Raw genomic sequence first — 26,015 nt, 5'->3', positions numbered from 1 at the left:
TCGAGGGCATGATCGTAAATAAAATAAACCAAAACGTTTTGGACGAAAAGAATATATTTATATTGAAAATTACGAATTTAGGTATAAGACCTATTTTTTTTTTTTCTCTGGGAATTTTATTGGTGTATATCAAAACTAGTCATGATTAATGTTATAAATTGAATGGGACAAACAAAAAGGTGGTATTGGATCACGAAGAAATAAGACAAGCAGGCTGATCATGGTTATATTTAATTTACCCGAATCTATTCCTTAAACACATATGGCAAGCCTTTCTTCTTTTTTCACTCTCCTGAATTTTAAAAGTGAGTTAGAGTATATTTATATATAGTATAGAATAATTTGATAATGTCGCTTATGCAAATAATACTAGTACAAATAAAATAAAAGTAGCTTTATTAATAAATACTCTAACAAGAACATCGCAAATATCATTATACTGATATTACTTAATAATATAATTAAAATTTAAATATACAAAAATAAATCACTCACATAATAAAAAATGTCAAATGACATTTTATATCTTTTGTTGAAAATTTTCTGTTTAAATTTCTTATACTATTTTTATTATTTAATTGTGAGAAATCATGTAAATACCCCCACTAATGATGCTTCAATATGCATGAAATTTATGCTAGTGTATCTCAAGGACACTGGCAGGAGAGAAAAGAAAACGATGCAAAATGCAAAAATGAAAATAACACGCTAAGACCATTCTAATGGTGCATCATTTAAAAAGAAAGAATAAAAAAAATAAGACAAAGTTCTTCAATGATCAATCATTTCAGGGAAAAATAAGGATATGAATAGTATTTTCTCAAATTTGAGAATTTATTATCCACAACATCATTTTATGAAAAATATGGTTATGACATCTAAGAGAGAGTGTTATAAATCAATTGATAGATGTCCATAACCGGTCCATACGCTTAGAGAGAGAGATGACCTAACTCTAGAGAGAGAGGCGGTCACGAGACTTAGAGAGAAAGGCGGCTACATGGTTTAAGAGAAAATAAAACTCAATTTCCTTTTCTTTGTATGATTAAAATTTTTCTTTTCCTTTATGTTTATGATTTGTAATCTTTTTTTTATCTATATTGTAATCCCAAAAGGAAGATTAATAAAACACAGAAACTAAATTCTAAGTTTGACAGCATATATATAATTATCACTATCATTTGTCGTTATTGTTGACGACATAGATATATATTACAATATATCCACTGCATTAATAACTAAACTCTGATGTAAATCTATAAATTAACAATCATGATTTCAGTCTAAGAAATACTACTAATAGGAGATAATCCGCAAGCAATAGGCGGTTTAAAATGCATAAAATGATGATATGTTTACAATTTAAAATTAATTATGTCTTTTTCTGTACGTGTAATTTAATAAAGTATAGACATGACATGAAATATTAAATAATATTTTTTGTTGTTTTTCTTTTTTTTAAAAAAAAAAATTTACCTCATCATAATTGACTTACGTTTATAAAAACGTGATATAATTTAATCAATTTTATTCAGCATATTTTATAGATCCTTAAAATCTATGCTAAACCCAAAACGAATTCAAATAAGTTGAACTAAAAACATAACATTCTCTTTTATATCTTCAATAGAGAGAATTGAAATTATTCTCTGTTGGCAAAGAAAAAAAAAAGAGAATAGGTTATGCAGCCAAATTTGCTAGAACTATTCTGTAACATTATATACACAAATCTGATAAATTTGCAGGAATCCCTCTGCCTTCGTCTTCCTTTTCTGTTTTTTTCTTTCCATAAACATAATCATTTTTTTTATTTTTAATACATTAGATGGCCAAACATAAAAAAAAAAGTTTAATATTTATATGTTTTCATATTCGAAGTTGATGATATATAGTAAATTAATGAATGGTTCACTCAATGTTACTCTTTAATAATTCAAGTAACGTTGGTCCAATTAAAAATAAATTGAGAAGCGTTCTCAGCTTAACACGTAAACATACTATTTAAGATTGTCATTTAAACAATGTTTCAGGATTAATATATAGAGGATATTGAGGCATACTAGGTTGATAATTTATAGATGATCTCCGGCACCTCGATCTCGATTGAAAATGTTCTATACATGTGTTATACAGTAGAACCTCTATAAATTAACAGTGTTGGGACCTTGAAATTTTATTAATTTATAGAGATATTAATTTATTAAAGTTCTCTTATTTAGATTTATTATTTTTAAAATATATTTATTCTAAGATAAGAAAAATATTTGATTTTAGCGCATAGACATTAATTGTTATTTTTTGAAATTTGATATTTATATTAATTTTATTATAATGTTTGGAGTATATAATATATATTGCATAAAACTTAAATGTGGTTTTAGATATAACTAGATCTCGATCCGCGCAACCGCGCAGGTTTTTGTTTTCATTTATTTTTATACAAATATTTTGTTTTCAATTCTAAATTGGTATATATTATAATATATATGTATCTATCAATTTTTAAAACATAAGAAGTTTACTGTATATTTTTTTTCATTGAATAGATTATTTCAAACTTTCACATGTATTTGTATTATTGTAACATTTCACAAATTTATAAAGTTTTTAAGAAATTAAACTTTTCGCTTCATAGATTTATATTATCGAGTAAATAATTAAACATTTAGTTTTTGTTTAATTTTTAAAATAAACTATATAGTTTAAAATTTGTTTTCATTGGTTTAAGGTAGTAAAGATTAATCATTGTTAGATAATATGATTTTTGTTATTTTAAAAAGAAATTATAATTTTAAAAGTTAACATCGACAAATATTTAAATATTTAGCATATAGAGGTATAGTATTACAACATTAAATTATATCTATTTAATTTATAGTATATATAAATCCAATGGATCATCTATTGTTTAAATCCAATTATTGATAGCCCAATAAAAATTTCTGGTAGGCCTAAAATTTAAATGATAAGATTAGATATTAAATGTAACATGATTTTATAGGAATAGGTCCATTAGGTCTATTTTTAAAAAAATCACACATGAATCAAGGTTATAACTTCTGTTTTAATATATAAGATATTACTAAATCTCATCAAAATATATTAAGTGTTAAAAAATTACAAAGATAATTTCTTTATGAATATAAAACAAACAATATAATAATAGGTTTTTACTTATATAAAATATATATACATAAAAATTATTAATTTGTAATTTTAATGAGACCATATATTTACATAAAATTTTCTAAAATATTATTATCTTATTATTTTATCGATTTATGTCAAATTTTTAAACGATCCAAATTGGGACCGACAAAATTTATTAATTTATAGAAATTATTAATTTATCGAATATTAATCTATAGAAGTTCTAATGTATACGGTCTAAATGACTACTCTCTCCGTTTCACAATACATGATGTTTACCTTGATGCACAAAGATTTAGAAAATTTAACTTTTTCTAAAAAGTGACTTTAAAAATCGTTCAACCAATTATGAAAACGACTCTAAAATCTAATTGGTTACTCAGTTTTCAATAAAGTTAAAAATAATATAAAATATTAAAACATCATCTATTTTTAAACAACAAACATCTTCAAAAACATCATCTATTATGAAACGGAGTGATTATAATTCTGTGGAAACGGACGGACAGGATTAGTCCGATTTGGAAGAATAGTGTTTTTATTTTATAAAATTATGTCTGCAAAACTTTATTTTTATTTTCTAATTAACTAGTACACACTATATGTTGTACATATCACTGATACGAGGGGCGGATGTAGGACAGTACTGAAACGGGGGCACACGGTATTTTTCATCGTGTTTAATTTTCGAACTAAGTTAGTGTAAATTAGTGAAGAGAATAAAAAAGAGTTGGGGTGCGTATCCACCCCTGGTACATATTATACACTAACAACATATTTATAGTAAGTTTCATATTAGTTTAGGACATCTCTAATGGTTATCTTCATTTCCCCCCTCAAAATAAAATAAATTCAAAATTAGTTTATATTTTGTTTCCTTCTTTTTTTCATTTAAGAGAATATTTTAGTTGACAAAAATAATATTTTAATATATTTTATTATTAATATTTATTTACTAATTTTAATAATGCTTGTTATTTTACAAGACTTGCAATTTTTTCTTGAATATAATTTTATTCCAACTAAATTTTCATTATATATATATATATGTATATGAGTTTAGTTTCTAAAACATATATATACTGAATTTTTAGATATAAATTATATAAAACTTTAAAGACTATTTTATATAAAAAAAACAATTTAACACTAAAATTATGTACTATTCATTTGGTTCATGGACTCTGATACAGTAAAAACTTTATAAATGAATAATGTTGAAAAAATACTATTTTATTAGTCTATAGAGTTATTAATTTATAGTAAAATTTTATATTTATATATTTTGAAATTTGCTTTCATGTAAAAATAAGAAGAGTAATTAATTTTACGATATTATATATATATATATACATATATATATATATACATATATATATATTGTATAAATTTTGTAGTTACAAAATTTATGTTTTTTTTATTTGATTATTATTTGATGTATATAAAACATGTACCATAAATTAGATTTATTTTTATGTGTAAAAATATAATATAACATCAAAATATTTTGAAGTGTTTAGAGAAAATAAAGATAGACTTTAGTGTGAATAAAAAATAAACCATACAATACATTTTTATATTTATATAAATTTTATACACATTAGTTATTAATTTATGTTTATATTAGGGTCATATATTTTCATAAAGTTTTATAAAAATATTTTCTTATTATCTTATAGAATCGTATCATATTTTACACTAGACTAATTCAAAACTGGTAAAGTTTAATAATTTATCGAATTTATTAATTTATCAGTTACTTGCAAACTATAGAGTTTTTATTTTGCTACTCCCTATGTTTTTAATTAGATGATGTTTTAGGAAAAAAATTTGTTTCAAATTAGATGAAGTCAACAATAGTTTAATTACCTTCTTTAATCCAACAACTAGATTTTTACCTACGTTTTCAAAAGCGCGAGATTGTTTCTTTTTGATGTATTTTATTTTATAACATATTGTAATTTATAACATGTATATTTTTCAAAAATTATATAATGTGTTTTTTTAGTATATGTGTAGTTGTTGTTTTATATGTTTAGGATGATAAGTATTGAGATATAAATGCAATAATATATACAATCAGATGCTAATTTATAATATATATATATATATATATTTATTTATAATTGAGAAGTTTTGAAAGTGATAGAATATAAATTGGTTTCATTTTTCGATATTGTTAAACAAATTTTATCATCACAATTAATAAAATAATATACCACTATAATTTTCCAAATTTTTAATAGTTATTTGTAATTATTTGTATATTTCATCTAACATTAAGTTAAAATCTGTAACCTGACATTATATTTTTTTTTGTATAAGCCTAAGTTTAAATCAGTATGAACCCTTTATGTTTATATTGTTTGACTATAATTGACCAGAAAAATAAATCTTATTTATGATTGGTTATAAATATGACAGACAAATTAACTATAAAAAAAATCAAAAAGGCAATGATATTTTTTTGTAAATAACTCTAAAAACTAAGGGCAAAATCCTATCAGGTATTTTGCTTTAATAATATAGAAATTAGAAAGAAACACAATTGTTGATACAACGAGAGTAAAAAGTTGAACAACAATATACAATTTGTCACTTTAACAATGTTAAATAAATTATTCACAAAATAAAATCGTGACAGAAAATAGTGGATAGAGAAAAATCTGAAATGATAAAAAATTAAATTATTTAATTCTTTATCTACAAATAAGAACGAGTTCTTGTACACAAAACAAATCTTATTCACTTGTTTTGTTGACACAAAAAAATGGAAACAATTCGGTACTAAGAGTTTTAATCAAGAATAGAAAAAAAAAATACCTGGAACCCATGAAATCTCTTCAGCACCATCGCTGAAGCTTTCTTCTCTAGGTGGAGATGCATTTAAATGAAACAAAACTCCTCTTTCAAATCAAAATTGGTATTCCATTAAAAAGTATAAAAAATTTCTTTTGTTCTGAAACTAGTATAAATAAAAAACTGTCTCAAAAATTTTTTTAGTTTGACTCTATTATTTTTCTTTGAAATTTAACTTCATGCATGTAAAATTTGGCTCCAAGTTAAAAAAGATACTAAAAGATGTGGTGTGACTGTTTGGGTTCACTCTATGAGTAGCATTACTTTTGTCTCTCTAATCAAGTGTTTTGAATATAAATAATATTTTTTTTAATCTGTGTGTTTTGTACTAAAACATCATCTAATTAGAAAGATAAAGAGTATATAATTATTTCATAGATTTAGTAATTAAAACCTTCATTGGTATACCAACTTTATGCACCTATGCATGACAGAACCTTGTGTACGTGCGGTTGTATAATTATCGAAGCCGTGCTAAAACCTCAGTTTAAATTCAGAAGTGTACATCTATGAATTATGGATGATAAAAAGAATACACCCATGACCCGTGCGTAATATTGTGTAGCAGGAGTATCTTCAAAATAGATGATTGTTTTCATATTTTAATGTATTTTTAAATTTTATCAAAAACTGTGTAACCAATCATGTTTTGTAGTTTGTGTTGTAATTAGTTGAATAATTTTTAATTTATATTTTAATCATATTTTTTAGATAAAAAACAAGTTTTTTAATAGTTTTGAAAGATAAAGAGTGCCAAATACTTTCTTGGGATTGTTATCGGGTCTTTAGGCATGTACTCTACTATATGTATATTATTGTTGTACTCTAAGGTCATCTCCAACCCAACTGTAAAATACTATTTTAGTGTGATTTTTACACCAAATCTTTTCCAATGGAACTGCAAAAATCACACCATTTTAGTGCAACACTAAAATTTGACACCAAATTTGGTGTGATACTATTCACCACACTAAAACACTATTCATCCCACTAAAACACTATTTACTTATTTTATTACTAAAACATACAATTAAATAAATGATAAATAAAAAATTTAATACATATAAAATTATAAAATAGTTTTAGCGTGAAGTTTAGTGTTATGGTTGGAGAAGACCTTGATTTTAGTGTTGAAATTACACTAAAATAGTGTGGTTTTGACACTAAAATAGTGTTAGTGGTTGGAGATGCCCTAAGTCATGTTTATTCCCACATACAAAAAAAAAAAAAAGAGAATAATACGTTTGAGTGTTTACAAAAGCATAGTTTGCTTGCAAGTAAACCCCAGTAGAAAGAATCTATAATGTATGGAAAATAATCTACTTAAAATTCGAGGATAAATATTCGTCGCGTGACGAAAGAAGTTGCACGGCCGTGAATGACCTGAATACGCTTTCTTGTTCCAATCACGGTGGCCGACACAACACCCTACGATTTTAGTTGTTAAGCTGGATCGGTTTAACTTTAACTTCACTTCTTTGATTCTAGTTCTCTGGTCATATGTATACATATGGCTACGGTAGCCACGTGCTCTTTGTCGATCACAGCCATCTTAGCGAGCAATTGTTGTGTTTAATTGCTTTCAGTCATGTGCTAATTAAAAATCCTTTGAAAAACTTTTAGTGGCCATTCGACTAATGGCACTTCTCATTATATGCATAAAGAAAGTCGCGTATTATATAAACTGATATATACACTATATGGTAATAAAACCTGCAATTTAATCTATTTCCTCACGTTTTTAAAATTGACTTACGCTTAAATAATAAATAATATTTGTGAAGAATAAAGTGGTAAATATATCCCTACGTGTAATAATATGATTAATTAAATACATTTAAAATAAAAATAAACTATTTAAAAAAATGTTAAATAATAAATTAAATACTAAATATGTATTTGTATATGTATTTGAAATTAGAATTAACAGTTAGCATTTAGAGTTTCCTATTTAGTATTTAAGGGTAGAAATTAGAGTTAGAATTAATTAGTGTTTAAAATAATCTTTTAAGGTTTAATGATTGCTATTTTGTGGATTTATGTGCGTTTTATAATCAGTTTTTAATATTATATAATATTATCTATGGATGTCGCCATTTTCTAAATTCATTTAAACCTTATTTTATGAAAAAACTCATCTTATGCATGGGGTCTTCTACGAAACCCAATCCGACGGGCCAGTATTTTTTTTACGAAAAGTAAAGTGTAGTAAAGGTCTTTTCGTTGATGTTACAGTTTGATTGACACATCCGTCGGACCACTTTGGTGGGAAATTTTACTGACATAAAGCTTTGGTTGCGTCCAAACCATATAAAACGACAGAGCTTTGCTACTTCCATTTCACTTCGTTGGATCGTGCCGGATAAGAATCCTCACCGTTGGTCTTCATGGCACATATATATATAATCTATCATATTTGATTTTTTGGTAAAGGCTCTTGGTCACACGTTTTTATATGATCATTGCAATCGAGAAATTAGACATGTTTTGGTCCGAGCCTTCCATCATCAGTCCACATGACTTTGCAGAACAAAATAAAGATAACAATAGTGGCTAAATGATTGAATCGGTTCGTATTTACTGATGCTGATATTTATATAACTAAGACACTTTCCGTGACTAGGTGAGTTTCAACTTTCATATTTATATTCAAATTTTAAAACGACCGTACATTCTGATAAGTTGAGCATAACTAAAATATTTAGAAACTCGTATAGAGTGTTTAAATATAAAAATTGACCAAAACATACCAACGTACCTTTTAAAAAAAGTGGACAAAATAGTCTCCAATAGCTTTGTTTGTTAAGCAAAAACTGAAGACATCGATTTGATTTTTTTTTTTTTTTTCTTCAGAGCCTTGGTTGCACCAAAACCTTATATATATACCCCAAAGTTCCACAGTGATTTGGCCGGAAATATAAAATAATGGAAGCCTTTATGTGTCTAGAAAGTCAATTATGGATTATTTAAAAATTATCTTGAGGAATAAATCTTGTGAAATGTCGCTAGAAACAGTGGGAAATAATAGTTATTGGAACAGCATCCTTAAGATAGCATCTATAATCATAAACACACACACACCGGAGAAACAGGAGAGAAAAGAGAGAAACCAGATCTACTTTTGGGTCCGGCGTACGGTTGGCGCATGAGCGTCTGTGCTGGCGCCGGAGTCATTTTCCTTCCTTTGTAGTTGTCACTCTCCGCTCCTTCTTCGCAGTCCCGTCATCGATCGCCTTGTCGGAGCTCTGGGACCGCAACCATCTATCAACGGTGGTTCGGCCTTTGGAGTAACGACGCGATCGATTGGAGGTTCCCGGTGGAGGTGGAGGTGGAGATGGAGCGGCTTGCATGTTCAGGTGGTGTTTTTCCGGGAGATGGAGGCTACCCTAGATCCATCGTCGCCGGTCTTTATGCAGGAGGTGGAGCTTTTCTCAGATCCATCGTCGACGCTTTAGCTTCCGGGAAGGAGAGGCTCATTCAGCTCCGTCTTCGCCGGCTTTTGGTCACGGAGAGTGGAGGCTTGCAAAGTTCCGCGCTGCCGTCTTGGAACCCGATGTCCTTTGGGTTGTGGTGATTAGATCGAGGTGAGATAAGTGCGGTGTGGTTTTTGTGGTCAGGTATGGGGTCGTGGGCCGTCGCGGATGAGAGCTCGGATGATGATGGAGCTCTCCGACAACGGCGAGGACGTACAAGAGGAGGATAGTAGTGGTTCTCGGCTCGCCTGTCTAGGGTTTGTGGTGATACATAGTCGGAAGAAATCTCGTTAGATCGATGGAACTCTCCGGCGTGAAGACAGAGCGGCGTAGAATGGCTATGGTTTCGTTGTAGGCTCTTCAGTCTCTGAGCTCCGGCGAAACGAGGTTGTCGGTGGCAAGTTTCGGCGGCTGTGCGAAGAGGTTTCGGTCAAGTCGAGGCGGGCAACGCGTGCCATACTGATGGTCCAGATTCTTACACGTGTTCAAACCCCAGCCGCCTTGTCGCGCGCTTAGGTCAAGCTGTCCGGTTTCAATGTTTGGGCCTTTGGGCCGTTTAGTTTACTTGGGCTTCGACCGTTAATGTTGTAGCCCGTTGTGTATGTGGGCATTTTGTTTGGTACTTGGTATACTTGGGCTTCGGCCGTTTGGGCTTTGATTAATAAAAACAAAACTCGGCGGAAAAAAAAATGAGGTAGCATCTATAATGTTTTTTTTTTAGCATCTGTATTGTTGTCACACTCACACTATCAAAATCGGCTTCTGAGTTCCAACCTTCCAATAAGCCTATTTTACTATATTTTCTCAATTTTCTCTGTAAAAACACAAGTAAAATTTTGTTTTTCTTTGATTTCACATGGGTCATATGACCCACCTCACAAGGCACTACCTCCGCCACTGTGCGTACGTGGTTATAAGAAAAGAAAACCCAAAGTCTGGAGATGTCGTGGACATGCATTAAAACAAAACAATATCAAAGCATCCTGATGCGAAGTGTTTAATTATGTTTCTTCACATAAGTTTTTTTCAAATGTATCTTGTGAAGTGGTCCATCGGTTTTGTCTGTGGTCCATCAAATACAAATTTTGTCTTTCTTTTGTTATCTTAAAAAAAATTCTAAGTTCAACAGAAAGTGATGTGTTATATTTCTTATATTCTTACTAAATAATAGTAAAAACTAGGACACTGCGGAAATGGATCATATTAAGTTGTACTATTTTTTATCTATTGTATTATCATAAAAAAATAAAAATAGTCTTAAAACATCAAGAATACCATTGAAATACACGCAAAAACTTACCATGGTAACATTTTATATTTTGAGACAACGTTTATGCTGTGCTAATATTTTCGTTTAAATTAAAATGATATACTATATTTGTTTATGAATTTGGTTATGCACCTCAGTTCATCCAGTACAAATTTAAATGAACCGTTAGAATTTTAAACACGAGTAATGATCTGTCGCTAATACTATTACCACATATTGTTGGTTTATCAAATAAAAAATAAAATGAAAAGTACATGCACAAGAAAAGTCTAAAAACTTCTTAATATTTTTTTTTTGAGTTGAGTCAAAGACAAGAGTGCAAGGAAATTGGGCTCCAACTGTGCGGGTGAGATCAAAAGATACATATATGGAAAGTTAGTTTTATTTAATTTGCTAAGGTCAAAAGCTTAACAAAGATAAAATCTTTCTTCATTAACGTGGCACCATTTTGTTTATCTTCGGTTTTGACTTAGATTGGATATTACTATATTTATAAGATAAGCCTAGCCTTTTGGTTATGGCGCATTCGACGGTGGAAACCCAACTATTATTCCAAAAGTGCAAGTATTAGCTGACTTTTTTTCATTGGGTATAGCTCGCAAATCATAACCATCATGTTTAAAAGGAGCTAAAAAGCTGATACACGTTATTTTAGTCAATGCATATACTATAGTTTATAGAAATTAAATTCAAGAATTGCTGCATACAGAAAAATAGAGATGGTACATTTCAACCGCTTTTTTTATCACAGTTAAACAAAAGTTTTGGAATGGTTTTCAATCTTTGCCAAATGCTGCGCTGAAGAATATTTTTATGGCATTGGCGTATATGAGATTAGTTCAAAAAAGCTAATTTGTGTTACGATTTGTTTAGCGACTCAAAATTTAACACATCACCCCAAAATAACTTGACCACATCTCTTCAACTATATCAAACTCTTTCGAGGGTCTCTTGATGAAAGTGTACCGATAATGTGGATTAAAAAAACATGTTGCGCACATAAATGTTCTTGAAAATTGTAGTAACAATAAAATAAGTAAAAACAAACTGTAGATAAGAAACCGAGGGCCAAGGGGTTGAGAAAGATCCTAGGTTGAAGGAATCGAAAACGGATGTGTTTTGAAACGTAGAAACTTGATTATTAACAAAAAAAAGGAACGGAAAAGTTTTGGAAGGTTAGTAAATATATATATATATATATATATATATATATGATTGATTAACATGTAAGTACAATTGTTTTCTTCTGTTTAGTGTATTTAAGAATACAGGTAAACAAATAACCATTCGATGTTTAAGTATACGAAAATAAAATAAGTAAAAATTAAATATCGAAAATCATATAAAAATTCAAAACAACACAAATCCAATACGCATATATTATCTAGCTTAACTAAAGATAAAAATCATAAAGTCGACAAGTCAAAAGATCAATAGCATCATTTTCAACCTCATTTTCGTTAGCTCCAACAAAGGTAACCATTTATCAAACTTATCATCGAGAGAAAGATCTTCAAATTCAAGTCTCCCAATATTAATCTCATCCAATAAATCAAACCTCCAACATCTCATATATTATTGAAACCATATTTGTATTCAAGACTTCGTCTAGATGGAAGAAGAAGATTAGTGTGTACAAATACCAAATCTTCTGCTATTTGCGAAGTATATCCTTATATTTATTAATTGTTTATAAAATATGTTTTAAATTAAAAAAAACATAAGAGTTTTTTTTTATTTTCCAATATATAATCAGTAAATTTTAAAATTCTAAAATGAAATTTTCAAAAAAAAAAACGAGTTTTCAATATGTTTCTACGAGTTTCCAAGAGATTCCGGTTCTAAATCGTTTCTAAACCTTTTCAAACGTGAAAACACAGACATTCACTCGATTTCCATGCAACCTAGGAAAGAACTGAGACTAGTTTTTTTTATCTTTTGATAACTCGAAAGTATCTGAATCCAAAAATCCAACTGTTGAAATCTATGATTATTTTCTTTAAACCATTTGAATAAAATTTTGATTTCAGATTAAAACTGAAAAGTTCAGCGCAGAGCCGACAACTTTTGTGCGTGCTTTATTAGAAAGTTTTTTTATAATTAGAAAATTAAAACTTTCTGTCCAATTTTCCAAAGATAAATTTGAAATATAATTTGATTGATTCTTATTTATGGGGATGTATTTTTATCCCGCCAATTTGTCTATTTCAATTGTAATAAAAAATGAGATGACAAAAGTAAAAAGATAACAGTGTTAAGAATTTGTTTTAATTGTATTAGCACTACGAATACATAACCATTTATTTCCTATTAGTATACACTTTTGGATATGAACGGTGACCAGAGAACAGCGAGGAATAATGCATTCTCTAACGTTCCAAAAAAAATCACCATTCACAAGTAATAATAATTCCCTCTCATTCCTTTTCATTCTTTTTTTTTTGTAGAGAATTGAAGAACAAAATTATTCCTTGTTAAATTTGATAAGAAACAACCATTCATTTTCATTCTTGCTATTTTATTCCCGTACATTTTTTTTATTCGTTCTTCTTATTTACCGAATGGTAACCAGTGAGACCCGGTTTAATTTTTGGTCCACGTCTATCTTCTTAAAATCACTTGCAACTACTACCAAATACTAGTATTATGTATTATTATCTAACTAGTCCTTAATATTTGTTTCACTTGTTTATAATTTTGTCCACTAAGATATGAAACAAATATTTTGGTGTATTTCCTCTCGTCGTTTAAATGCTCTTTTAACACTAAAATGGCTATTATGTATACAGAAGATGTTCAACCATGTGTGAAGAATCGGGTCAACGACAAAAATGATGGAAAATATTATCTTCTTCGCCATTTTTGGATACGAATATAAAGTTTTGTTCTAATCTGAATAAAATATGTTTTCTCAGGAATTTCAGTTCCAAAAAATTCCCGTAAACATGATGCTTCTTTTGAAGTTTGAAAATAAAAGTCACACGATATAATAGTATCTGAATGTGATCAAATAGGGGAAGAAGAGAAGATATGATTAATTAGCTTAGAGGGATATATAATTATTCATTATCTAATTGAAAATGGATTTGTGGAACTTATGATGTCTCCCTTTCAAATCCGGTACACTATTATCGTTACATTTCTGATAAAATTAAGCTAATCTTGTCTATGATGCAGATCTGCTAGAAAGAAAATGGTAATGTTCATCAGGCTATTCGTAACAATAATCGTGGTGACTGTCTAAGTGATTTATAATGTTCCTTCAACAGGAACTTTGAATGTCATTTACAAAAAAATTGATACAGAAGGCAGGAGAGAACCTGTATCTAATCTGTACACGATAAGTGTATAAATTTTCTTTGAACTCTGTTCGAGAATAACCAACCATTCGAGTATATATGCTATGTGTTACTATGGTTCTTCTGAGAAACATTTTGAGAGCCACATGTACTTCAACTTAACAATCAACGCAAAGACCCCAAAGCATGGTACGTGCATCAACCCAACGGCGGCATACCTGCCATCAATTAAACCATTCAGTCCATTCAAGATCAAGAATCATTGTCTAAATCAGAAGTTGAGTTTGATCTCTATTCTTTGGTGGTACAGGTTGTTATAAAATTAACGGGGCGATGAGTTTGTGTAGCGTACCATAAAGGGGCGTAGGATGATGACAAGTCCAAGAATGGGTATGGCCACCTGCACAAACAGATTACACATATGTTATACTAAACTGTTCATAGGATCATGTAAAGAAAGACTAGAATCATGGTCCATGAGTGTTACCAGAAGGAGACACAAGCATGAACAATCCATTGGAATAGAACGAATACTCCGGTCCATACCACAAAGTATGATATCCTGAACAATGGGAACCGCTGCATACAAAGAAATCATCATCACCACTATAACCATATCATGTTATTACGTTGAGTAAGGAAAGGATACAGAGACTAACGAGAGAGTTCAAGAAAGTTTCACCGAGGAGGAAAACAGCATTGACTGAGTGCATAATCACAATGAACTACAGTATAAAATGTTTGGTTAGAGTTAAGCATGTCAGATACACAACTTACAAAATGTGTGTTAGAACTTACAAAGTCAAGATTGAAATCTTTGGATGTGAGAAAAGGGTAGATGATGAACCAAAACACACCATCTGTAAGCAATACAGCTCCTGCACAAGTCTACAAATCCAAAACACACATGTTCAGAGACAGAGAGAAACTTAAACACAGAGAAACTTAAACACATCTGACACTTACTTGAAAAAGAATCTGATGGATGTAACCCAATGTAGAAGCTACTTGACGTGTAGACCTATTATGTCTCTCGTGTCCGTTAGAAGCCTTAAAGACATTCAAGTTTTCGCCATGAATTGGAGGTCTATACGACCCTTGCTCTTCATCTACAGTACTGACTCCGTTCTGATAGTTATCATCAGATCTAAATTTGTATATGGACACAAGGGCTGCAACCTGCATTATAATCAAGTCCAATATAAGTGTCCACATAGATATATAAGCCTTCAAATTTGTAAAAAAAAAAAAGTTATAAAAACATTTACGAAATTGTGTATAATCCCAAAATCTCAGGGCCGGCTCTGGATAGAATTGTTAAATTGTTAAAGCATGTGCAAATACCATGACTAGATGATAAGAAAAGCCATACCCCGAAGTAGATTGTGACCAATGTGAAAGTCCATCTGATAAGAATGATCAACACACTCCCATCAGAACAAGTGAACGTTATGTCAAATCTTATCAGAGAGAATATGGAAGACTCACTGTGTGTAGAAGATGAAGATGCCAGCTCCATCAGCAATAGCATTACCAGAGATGAGTCCAAGAAGAGTAACAAAACCGAAAACTCGAAACCCTAAAAGCCAGTTCGGATGGATCCTTGCCACACAAGTGTTCCACGTTTCATCATCGTACACAACTCCTGTTCCTTCTCTTTGATCATGATCATGACCACCTCCACGTTTCTTGCGTTTTCTAGGTCCTTCGTATTTCCAAATAAGGAAAGAAGATAGAAACAGAGACGTTAAGACGAAGACTGCGCAGAGGAAGAATCTCCAGTTTAGCCAGTAACTTGGGATGTTGGTCTCCGCAGACATCGTTGGTTGCCACGTGTGCTCTGTCGAACCTGTCACAAAACTCGAAAGATCAACTCGGCTGAACACATTCTTTTTCATCGTTATCAAAATGTCTCTGTTATTTTCTTAGTTTCAGAGTTTGTTTATGCTACAACAAGCTGATGAGTTCATTTCGAGGGAAAAAAGAAAAAGCAGAGGCGAGAAAGACATGATGAGACATCACGGAGTTGGTTTTTGCATTAACATCAAAAAGAGAAAGAAGATAAAGTTTAATGATCGAGTGATGTAGCATTCAAAGCAAGAGACAGATTCTTTACTTAACCAGAGACAAGAAAAAAAACACACAAAGTAAAAAAAAAATAAAAGAAAAAAACAAGAAGAGAGATAAGACAAGAATCATTAAAAGGAGATTAGATGTGATACCTGTAAAAAAGCTTTGATCTCTTGTCTTCCGTATCAGATTCTGTTAGTAAACTCCATGAGAAGAAGAACTCTCTCCTCCTCTGTAATGAATTTCGAATCTGATGATTTTTTAAAAATGATTTTAATTGGGAGAGTTTGTGGGAGATTTGGCTTTTTTGTGTTCTTTGTAATTCTCACTGCCACCTCCACACGCTTATTAGTTTTTTAGTTTTTGATTTCTTTTTGAACCGTTGATTGTCCGAGTAATCAAATCAACGGTCAAGAGGAAAGGGTCTAGAAAGGGGAAGGTCGACGTAGAAGTTACACAGGCTTTACCATCCTTTAGTGGACCTTAGGCAATCCTTTAATGGGCCTTATGTAATATAAAGAATTGGTTATCAGGCTTAGAGGAGGCGCCAAGAAGAGGAAGAAGACATACACCAAGCGTAAGAAGTAAGAATATTAAGAACAAGTTAGCATAAGAAAGTTGTTAGATGTTATGTGGAATACTGTTTCTCATTAGCTTCAATCAAAGACTGTACAGATTGTATATACAGAGCTTCTGTGTGTGTGTAATCTTTTGTAAGAAAAGAAAAAAAATGATACATGCAGATTACAGTAGGGCAAATCATATTATCTAGAAAAAAACTAGGGCAATTCTCTTAAAACAATATAATATAAAGTTTTTATGATCAAGATAGCGCACGATAAAAGAAAATGATCTAAATAAATTTCACTAAAATAAAAAAATAAGCTGTTTTTATTGATAATATAGTTAATTTAAATATTTAAAAAATTTATTTTAAAAATTTTTAATATAAATTTAATACCATAAATTCTAAATTTCTAAACCATAAACATTAATTCTTAAAACATTATTCCTCAAAACAAACTCTAATTCTAGATTAATTAACCCAAAATATATATGTGTCTATAAACCTTTTAATGAAGGTTATTTTGGTTACTTTTTCATTTGAAATTTCTCTTGTACCAATTTATTTTTGAAAACTATTATAAGGTATTTTTCATTAAAATATACTTAATTCAATATGAATAGGAAAACTAAATACTATGTAAGTATTCAATATGAATTATGTAAGTATTTAAAACTCAAAGAGTAAATCTGTTTCAAATAAAAACAAAAGGTTTAAATAATATGAGTAACTAGATAATAAGAATAAACTTATATCAAATAGAAATACAAAAGCTTTAAAATATGTGAAGAAAAAAAACAGAAAAGATATATTTAGTGGTGTGTGATTTCGTATATATATTTTTTTGATAACCTTGGTGTGATCCCAAAAGTTTTCTAGGCCCAAAGACTAATCACCAAAAAGCCCATAGAAATCCGGGTTTTCTTATTACTTAAAGCGTCTATGGGTAGTCAAGAGAAATCGAATCCATGGCAGAAGCTCGAGCTCGAACCCTATTACCACTAGGCTAAGACCACTTCGTTAAAAACTTGACATCACTTCTATTCTAATACAACAATACAAATTATAAATCTACCATCATTTACTTGGGTTTAAAATCTACTTAGAATAATAAGAGTTGGTGTACACAAAAACATTTAACAAAAAAGGTGTGTGGAAGTCTGGAAGCCAAGAACGGTTCGTGAAAAATTCTCTCTACAGGCGTACATTAGTTGGCTCCCTCTTTTGGGCTTTATTCTCCAACTTTTAAGATTTCATCTTGGATTTGTGGGGCCTACGTTCATCAAACACGTTTCGTATTAGAAAAGTAAACCACTTTGTGGACTTTTTTATCGTTCTTATCCTAAATCTGAGAGAGCTTCTAGGGTTTGTTCATTGCAAAAAGGGTTTGTTCATTGCAAAAAAGGCGTTGAAGCATCTTTCGATTGAAGAGGAAGACGAACCCTTCGTGCTTCCGGATAGACCAGAATTCTATGCAACAGAGAGAAATTCGTTGAGTATCATTGGTCGGCTTCTCAACCCTCAGTGTCAAAGGATGTCTGATCTTATCCTTGAGATGCCCAGGAAATGGAAGCTTTACAACAGAGTGAGGGGAGTAGCTCTGTCTAAGGAAAGATTCCAGTTTATTTTCAAGTTCGAGCATGACCTCCTCGATGTTCTGAGCAGAGTTCACACCTTCGATAACTGGTCGATTGTGTTGGATAGATGGACTGAGAAGCCACCAGATGATTTCTTACAACACCTGCTGGTGTGGGTTCAGATGAGAAACATTCCAGTAAACCACTATACTCCTGGAACAATATCGGCGCTGGGAGAATTCGCTGGTGAGGTAGTTGACGTACCGTATGATCCTGAGAAGGCGCAGGTGAAGGATTATGTGTGACTACTAGTTAAGTTTGATGTATCGAAGCCGCTGAGAAGATCCAAAAAATTAACATTACCTGGTGGAGAGGTAGTTAACATCTTGTATGACTATGAGAGACTACAAAAGAGATGTTATACATGCCAGCGACTGACTCATGAGCAAGCTTTGTGCCCTTGGTCTGCAAAAGGAATAGGATCGGCTTTGTTGGAGTCTGCTTCGTCAGCAGAAAGCAAGAACACATAAGTTTTACTCTCACTGGAAGAAAATGATCCGCTTTATGGGGTCCTATCTAGCAATCTTATAGGGTTGGATCCAGTCTCAGGTAAGCCTAAGATTGCAAAGGAGGTCTTGAAAGGAATGAGACAATATCTGTTAGCGGCTGAGGGTCAGGAGAAACTTGCTCGAGAAGACAGAGTGAGGAAATCTTTGGAAGACTTAGTTAATGACCCTTTGGGCCAGAAAGTCTATTTGAGACTGGAGCAACCCCCAGTGGTGTCGTCTAATCTCGATAAAGGAAAGGGCACAGTGTTTGATTTCAGTGCTCAGACACAACGACCTTCGGAGCAAGAGAAACTTATGGCGAATGCTATTTCGGCTGGCTCTAAAACCTTGCAATCAGGGAAGGTCATCTCTCTGCCCCAAACTTTAAAGAAGCCGGCGGGTTCGACTCAATCAGAGTATCTTTTGGAAAGTTCAACGAGTTATAGTGTGGGTATCTATGATACTAGCACTTTCGGGACTATTCCTAAGAAACCCAGACAGAGAAGAAGGCCTGGAACATATACAAGAAAGGCATCTGGAAAGAAGATTGTTCAAGCGTTAACTGAAGGGACTAAGGTAGTGGGGGAAGGAGTAATTTCTGAAGGAAAGAGGAAGACACATGATGATGTCGAGCCATCTCAAAGCTCTGCAAGGTTTAAGAAACCATTGGTGGTCCCGGATGAGGGACCGTCTAGTATCTAAATGGCTATGATGAGTTGGAATTGCCAAGGCCTGGGCCGTGCAAAGGATTTGGTGATTCATCGACTGCGGGAAATTCGTAAAGAAATCTTCCCGGATATTTTGTTTTTGATGGAGACGAAGCACACTCGTGACGATCTAGTGGACTTGCAAGCGTTGCTAGGCTATGATAGGATAATGACTGTCGATCCTATTCGGTACATCGGTGGTCTTGCCTTGTTTTGGAAGAACTCAGTAAATATTTCTTTCAAGTTTGTAGATAAGAACCTGGTGGACTCTTATGTACAGTTTGGTAAAGACTCCTTCTTTGTATCTTGCGTCTATGGAGAACCTGTCTAAGGAAATAGATCTGTGGTTTGGGAGTGGATCTATAGGATTGGGGTGCACAGAAAGGAGCCCTGGTGTATGTTGGGCGACTTTAATGAAATTAGAAACAATGGAGAAAAGAGCGGCGGGCCGAGAAGGAATGAAGAATCTTTCCAAGATTTCAATAACATGCTTGAGATTGGAAATATGATGGAGCTTCAAAGTAGTGGAAACAACCTTACTTGGGGAGGCCGACAGGGAATCATTGGATACGGTCAAGGTTGGATAGATGTTTCGGTAATAAAAACTGGTTTCAACTCTTTCCGGCATCAAACCAAAAATTCCTAGACATGAGAGGATCAGATCACAGACCAGTGTTGGTGAGATTGATCTCCTCTGCCGAACCCTTTGGAGGAAGCTTTCGCTTTGACAGAAGATTTCTAAATCATCCAGGGGTGAAAGACGAGATCAAGAAGGCATGGTTAACGAATCACCCGCTTTTTGAAGTGAAGGTTTCAGATAAACTGAAAAGATGCAGGAAGGCTTTGAGTAGATGGAAAAAGAAAGAGTCTATAAATTCTAGGGACAAGATCAACCATATTCAACAAGCTCTGGAAGAACAACAGTTTGTTTGTTTCCCCTCTGCCCACATAGTCAACTATCTTAAGAGCGAGCTTATCAGAGCATACAAAGAGGAAGAGACGTATTGGAAGCAAAAAAACAAAGATCGATGGGCTGTCAAAGGGGATTTGAACACAAAATACTACCATGAATCAGTCAAGTCGTCAAGAGCAAAGAACAAGATTATTAAACTGGTGGATAGTAATGGACAAGCTCACTTTTCTGAGGCAGCTAAAGCAGAAGTGGCAAATGAATAATTTCAGGAATCTGTTCAAATCGTCATCTGCGAAGGACTTTAGTGAAATCTTCGAAGGATTTACTAGTAGAGTGACAGATGAGATGAATGAATTCCTGACCAGAGAGGTTACCGTGGAAGAGGTCAGAGAGGCTGTTTTTACTATCAAACCAGGGAGCGCACCGGGGCCAGACGGTATGACGGGCTTGTTCTTCCAAAAGTATTGGGAGACAGTGGGAGCTCAATTGACCAAGGAAGTGCAGCAGTTCTTCACGTCAGGAGTTTTTCCAGCGGAATGGAATTATACCCATCCCTGCTTGTTGCCAAAAATCCCGGATCCCACGCTGATGACTGACTTAAGACCCATCAGCCTTTGCTCGGTGTTGTACAAAATCATCTCAAAGATCTTGGTAAGCAGACTGAAGCCCTTTCTCGCAGATTTGGTCTCACCTACACAGTCTGCATTTGTAGAAGAAAGGTTTATCACCGACAACATACTTATTGCCCACGAGATGATTCATGCGTTGAAAACGAATGAGAAAGTGGCTAAGGAATTTATTGCCATCAAATCGGATATGTCTAAAGCATACGACATAGTCGAATGGGGATACCTGAGAGCTCTTCTTCTTGCCTTGGGTTTTGATCATGTTTGGACTGAGAGGGTTATGTTTTGTGTAACATCGGTTACCTACTCTACCCTAATTAATGATCAACCATTTGGGCACATTCAACCAGAGAGGGGTTTGTGTCAAGGCGATCCCATGTCTCTCTTTCTGTTTGTTTTGTGCATTGAAGGTCTCATTCATATGATGGAATAAGCTGTGAGAGGAGGAAGACTTCGAGGCATCCAGTTTTCAGAGAATGGACCGATGATCCACCACATGTTATTTGCTGACGATAGTTTGATGATCTGTAAGGCATCGCTAGGTCAAGTATCTGAATTGCTGCAAATTTTGCAGGTGTATGAGAAAGCGACAGGCCAGACGGTTAACCTCGATAAGTCTGCTATCACTTTTGGGGCGAAGCTGGATGAGATATGCAAACAATTGTTGAGAGATCTCATGGGGATTGAGAAAGAAGGTGGTACGTGGTCTTACTTGGGGTTGCCTGAGTGCTTCAGCAGATCAAAAACAGACATGCTAGCTTATATATATGACAGACTCAAGGACAGGTTGTCTTGTTGGTTCGTGAAGCTACTGTCTCAGGGAGGTAAGGAGGTCCTGATCAAAGCAGTGGCTATGGCAATGTCGGTTTATGCGATGTCTTGCTTTAAACTGACCAAGAAATCCTGTGAAAATTTAACGAAGGCAATGGCGAATTTTTGGTGGAACGCTCTGAAACACAAGAGGAAGATTCACTGGCTCAGTTGGACGAAACTTTGTTTAGCCAAAGAGCAGGGGGTCTGGGCTTTAAAGACATACATAGGTTCAATCAATCTCTTATGGCCAAGCAAGCGTGGAGAATACTCAACAATCCCGAATCTCTCTTTGCTAGAGTCTTCAAAAGCAGATACTTTGAGCATGGTGATCTCCTTTTTGCTAGTAATGGTCCTAGACCCTCTTACGGATGGCGGAGTATCCAGTTTGGCAAAGAGTTGCTTAAACAAGGTCTCAGGAAACATGTTGGAAATGGTAACTCTATCTCGGTCTGGGTAGATGCATGGATTGAAGGAGATGTGCAGAGAAGGCCCTTGATGAAGAACATCTTTGTGGATCTCATGTTGAAAGTAAGAGATCTTATAGATGTTAACAACAACTACTGGAAGCTTGAAAATCTCAAGGAACTTTTCTTCGAGGAGGAAATTCAGAGAATCCTTAAGATGGAAGTGGTGGCGGACCAAGAGGATTACTGGGTATGGGTTCATAACAGAAATGGAAGCTATTCGGTGAGGTCTGGGTATTGGTTCATCAACAGACAATCCAATAGTGATATACACAGCGAAGTTGTGGCGAGACCTTCCTTAAACGATCTCAAGTTGGAAGTTTGGAAGATCAAAACACCACCAAAAATTAAAACATTCATGTGGAAGACTCTAAGCAATGCGATCCCTGTGGGTGAACTGCTAGTGAAGAAGGGAATCAAGATGGATCCGTGTTGCCAAGCTTGTGGTTTTCAAGGTGAATCCATCAACCACCTTCTCTTTGATTGTGCCATTGCTAGACAGGTGTGGGCTCTAGCTTACGTGCCTAATCCGATGAATGGTTTTGATAAGGTTTCCCACTTCTCTAACATCCATTATCTCATGATGCTGATGAATAACACGGAGGTTGATGAGAAGGTTAGAATTATGATCTCTTGGATTGTGTGGTATTTATGGAAGACTAGAAATGGGATCATCTTTGAAGGGAAGGCAGTCATTGCACATGACGTGGTGGAGAAAATTTCAGAGGAAGCAGAGTTCTGGTTGATTGCACAAAAACAAGAAAGAGAGAAGGAAGAGGAGGAGAGAAGGGCGCGAGAGGCAGTTAGAAAATGTTGGGAGCCGCCGCGAGCTGGATGGATAAAGTGCAACATTGGAGTGGATTTTGATAAGAAGGTATCAAAAAGTGGAGGAGCTTGGGTGGTGAGAAATGAGAGGGGCAAAATTCTCATCCATAGTCGACGGGTGTTCAATAATGTCAAGTCTTTGGATGAAGCAAAATACAAAGCTCTGCTGTGGTCTTTGGAGAGCTTAAGCTTTCATCATCTCAACAAAGTCATTATTGCATTGGATGATGATAAGCTCACAAAGGTGATCCTCAGACCTAAAGCGTGGCCTAATTTCAAAGGGCAATATGTTGAGCTGGAGAAAAGATTGAGAAAAGTGGAATGGTGAAGAGTAGTAAAAGAAGATAGATCAACAAACAGAGGGGTTTTCCTCATAGCTCAAAATGCGGCGAAAGGTGGTTATCTGCAATCCTATGTTGCGGCTGGTGGTCCCTTGTGGCTACGAGAATTGCTTGAGAATGAGTAAGCTTCGCCCCCTATTTAGTTGATCATTGTCATATGATCTATGACTAATTTTTTGAATCTTATGTTATGACTATGTACCAACTGTTTTATAGTGGGGAATGGTAATTTTGATTGGGTAGTTGGTTGATAAGTTTTTTGGATAAAGGAGTTCCTCCATGTGGCTGATCTTGTGTAACTGAATGTTGGTCTTGCTGATTTTACATTAATTTACCGGATGACGGAAAAAAAAAAAGAAGGCCGGATGCCCTTTTAACATTAGAAAGTTTGGGTTTCGAATTCTGAAAAATGTGAAATTATGATTAATAGGCAGAGGTTTACAGATTTTTTTAACAATGTGCAAAGAATAACGTGAAGACTAGTCATAATTGATTTTACAAAAAGAATAATGGCTAGATATTTATTTTATTTTATTTTTGAAAAAAGGCTAGGTTTTTCCTTACTAATATTCACATCTATCTGTGAATGATTAGTTATGGCGAGAAAAATACTTTTGGCTCTCTCCAAACTATAGTTCCAATCCGTTTTTTTCTTTTTTTCTGGTCAAATCCGTTTATTTCCTTCTCCCTCAACATAAAATGACACTACACGTCATCGAGCTTGCCCGAGTCACCCCTGCCGCCGACTCCGACTTCGACTCGGTTCTAAACTCCGCCAACTCGCTCGCAATCCCGTTGACTTTCTTTGATCTACCATGGCTAGTATTCCCCCCAGTGAAGCGAGTCTTCTTCTACGGGCTCACCGAGTCGACTCATGAGCATTTCAACTCATTCATCCTCCCTAAGCTCAAGCTCTCCCTCTCCCTCGTCCTCCGCCGCAGCTATCTCCCTCTCACTGGCCGCATCGTCTGGGACCCAAACCAGCCCAAACCGAACATCATCGTCTCCCAAAACGACACAGTTTCAGTGACCATCGCGGAGAGTGACGCTGATTTCTCACTTCTCTCCGGCTATGGACAGCGTCCAGTTACCGAGTTACACAGCTTACTCCCCGAGTTACCAGTTTCCGATGACTCAGCGACCGCATTCTCTCTTCAAATCACGTTTTTCCCCAACAACGGATTCTCCATCGGCGTTGCCGCACACCACGCCGTTTTAGACGGAAAAACGTCAAGCATGTTCGTCAGAGCTTGGGCTCACTTATGCAAACAACATATTGAAGAAAACAGAGTCGTATCCTCTCTGCCGGAGACTCCAACTCCATCTCTTGATCGGTCTTTGATCAAAGACCCGACCGGACTCGATGAACAGATGATCGAGATCGTGACGTCTCTGAAACACAACAAAACCGGCGGGAGAATAAGTCTGCGTCCGATTCCCGCCCAGGAGCCCACACACGACGTCGTACTGACCACGCTCGTGCTGTCTCGCGTTGACGTCGAGAGGCTCAGGGAGCGAGTCAAGAGCGACTCACGGACTCGAGATAAGAACCTCCACCTGTCGACTTTCGTCATCGCCTATGCTTACGTGTGGACATGCCTTGTGAAGGCGCGTGGAGGAAGCGGGGAGAGACGCGTGTGTTTCCTCTTCTCTGGAGATTTCAGAGAGCGTCTGGATCCGCCGCTTCCGGCGACTTACTTCGGTAATTGCGTGTTTCCGGCGGGTAGCTACAACAGGAAGGCGGCGGATTTCGAGGGAGAGGAAGGGTTCGTAACGGCGGTTGAGATTCTCAGCGAGTTGGTGAAAGGTTTGAGTTCAAGAAAGATTGAGACTATCGCGGAAGAATTCAAGATTGGATTCGATTCTATAGGTGTTGCCTCACAGTTCGGGACGGTAGCCGGGTCGACCCGGTTGGGTGTATATGATTCAGATTTTGGGTGGGGAAGACCCGTTAAGGTTGATGTTGTCTCCATCGATGGGGAGAGGATCTCAATGGCAGAGAGACGTGATGAACCAGGTGGCGTAGAGATTGGAATATGCATGAAGAAGAGTGATATAGACGTCGTCCTTACTCTGTTCAACAATGGTTTACAAAACTAAACGCCTTTTTTTGTTTCTACAAATTTCAATAAGACATAGCTCATTGAGCTGTTCTTGTGTTCTTGTTTCTTGTTTCTTGTGAAGCTTTGAAAGCAAGAAACTTGATCGTTAGAGTTGTGAGCTTGTATGCGAACTATCTCAGAACATAATAGTTTCAACAGTTGCATTTTGTTTTGTTCATATCCCGAGAAACACACCAACGTAATGAACATATCAAATCCTTTGGATTTGAATTTAGTGTGGTTGCTTTTTTAAGTGATCCATATATTTATCAGTGCTCTAGTTTGAAATTTTACTGCTCCATACTTTATATGCATTCGTGAACAACAACAACAACAACAACTAGAGATGCTAGGGAAATAGTGAATTTTACAACAAATATATTGACTGTTTCGAACCCCAAGTATTAATTACA

The 26,015-nt window shown here is 34.1% G+C and overlaps 3 protein-coding genes across 4 annotated transcripts; 2 read left to right on the top strand and 1 right to left on the bottom strand.

Annotated features, from left to right (window-relative positions):
- Positions 1-13,985: 13,985 nt before the first annotated feature.
- On the bottom strand, positions 13,986-16,462 carry LOC106324818. Of its 2 annotated transcripts, XM_013762805.1 has the most exons (9): positions 16,274-16,462; positions 15,540-15,900; positions 15,424-15,457; positions 15,018-15,230; positions 14,850-14,939; positions 14,711-14,776; positions 14,539-14,630; positions 14,404-14,451; positions 13,986-14,269 (listed from the first exon to the last, which is right to left on the bottom strand). In XM_013762805.1, the coding sequence occupies exons 2-9, from the start codon at positions 15,869-15,871 to the stop codon at positions 14,164-14,166; spliced, it is 981 nt and encodes a 326-aa protein (XP_013618259.1). In that variant the 5' UTR covers positions 15,872-15,900; positions 16,274-16,462; the 3' UTR covers positions 13,986-14,163. The 2 variants fall into 2 exon arrangements, with proteins under 2 accessions (XP_013618259.1, XP_013618258.1); XM_013762804.1 differs by lacking the exon at positions 16,274-16,462 and having other exon boundaries at positions 15,540-16,158.
- A 1,758-nt stretch (positions 16,463-18,220) lies between these two features.
- LOC106323650 lies at positions 18,221-19,513 on the top strand. The gene is made up of 3 exons (XM_013761738.1): positions 18,221-18,550; positions 18,695-18,779; positions 18,855-19,513. The coding sequence occupies exons 1-3, from the start codon at positions 18,221-18,223 to the stop codon at positions 19,511-19,513; spliced, it is 1,074 nt and encodes a 357-aa protein (XP_013617192.1).
- A 4,542-nt stretch (positions 19,514-24,055) lies between these two features.
- Positions 24,056-25,775, top strand: LOC106322989 (phenolic glucoside malonyltransferase 2-like). Its single transcript, XM_013761137.1, has one exon. The coding sequence runs from the start codon at positions 24,200-24,202 to the stop codon at positions 25,598-25,600; it is 1,401 nt and encodes a 466-aa protein (XP_013616591.1). The 5' UTR covers positions 24,056-24,199; the 3' UTR covers positions 25,601-25,775.
- Positions 25,776-26,015: the final 240 nt, after the last annotated feature.

Source organism: Brassica oleracea, chromosome C2 (genome assembly GCF_000695525.1).
Source record: "Brassica oleracea var. oleracea cultivar TO1000 chromosome C2, BOL, whole genome shotgun sequence".
NCBI lineage: Eukaryota > Viridiplantae > Streptophyta > Magnoliopsida > Brassicales > Brassicaceae > Brassica > Brassica oleracea.
This window is presented reverse-complemented; position numbering and strand designations above follow the sequence as displayed.

Excerpts from the sequence above, each read along its gene's own strand:
- LOC106324818 (XM_013762804.1), bottom strand. The coding sequence starts at position 15,949 with ATGAAAAAGAATGTGTTCAGCCGAGTTGATCTTTCGAGTTTTGTGACA. Across the intron at positions 14,452-14,538 it reads CATGCTTGTGTCTCCTTCTG|GTGGCCATACCCATTCTTGG; the intron begins GTAACACTCATG and ends CTGTTTGTGCAG. Across the intron at positions 14,270-14,403 it reads TCATCCTACGCCCCTTTATG|GTATGCCGCCGTTGGGTTGA; the intron begins GTACGCTACACA and ends AATTGATGGCAG.
- LOC106323650 (XM_013761738.1), top strand. The coding sequence starts at position 18,221 with ATGTCTGATCTTATCCTTGAGATGCCCAGGAAATGGAAGCTTTACAAC. Across the intron at positions 18,551-18,694 it reads ATGATCCTGAGAAGGCGCAG|CGACTGACTCATGAGCAAGC; the intron begins GTGAAGGATTAT and ends TATACATGCCAG. Across the intron at positions 18,780-18,854 it reads GTCTGCTTCGTCAGCAGAAA|GGTTGGATCCAGTCTCAGGT; the intron begins GCAAGAACACAT and ends GCAATCTTATAG.
- LOC106322989 (XM_013761137.1), top strand. The coding sequence starts at position 24,200 with ATGACACTACACGTCATCGAGCTTGCCCGAGTCACCCCTGCCGCCGAC.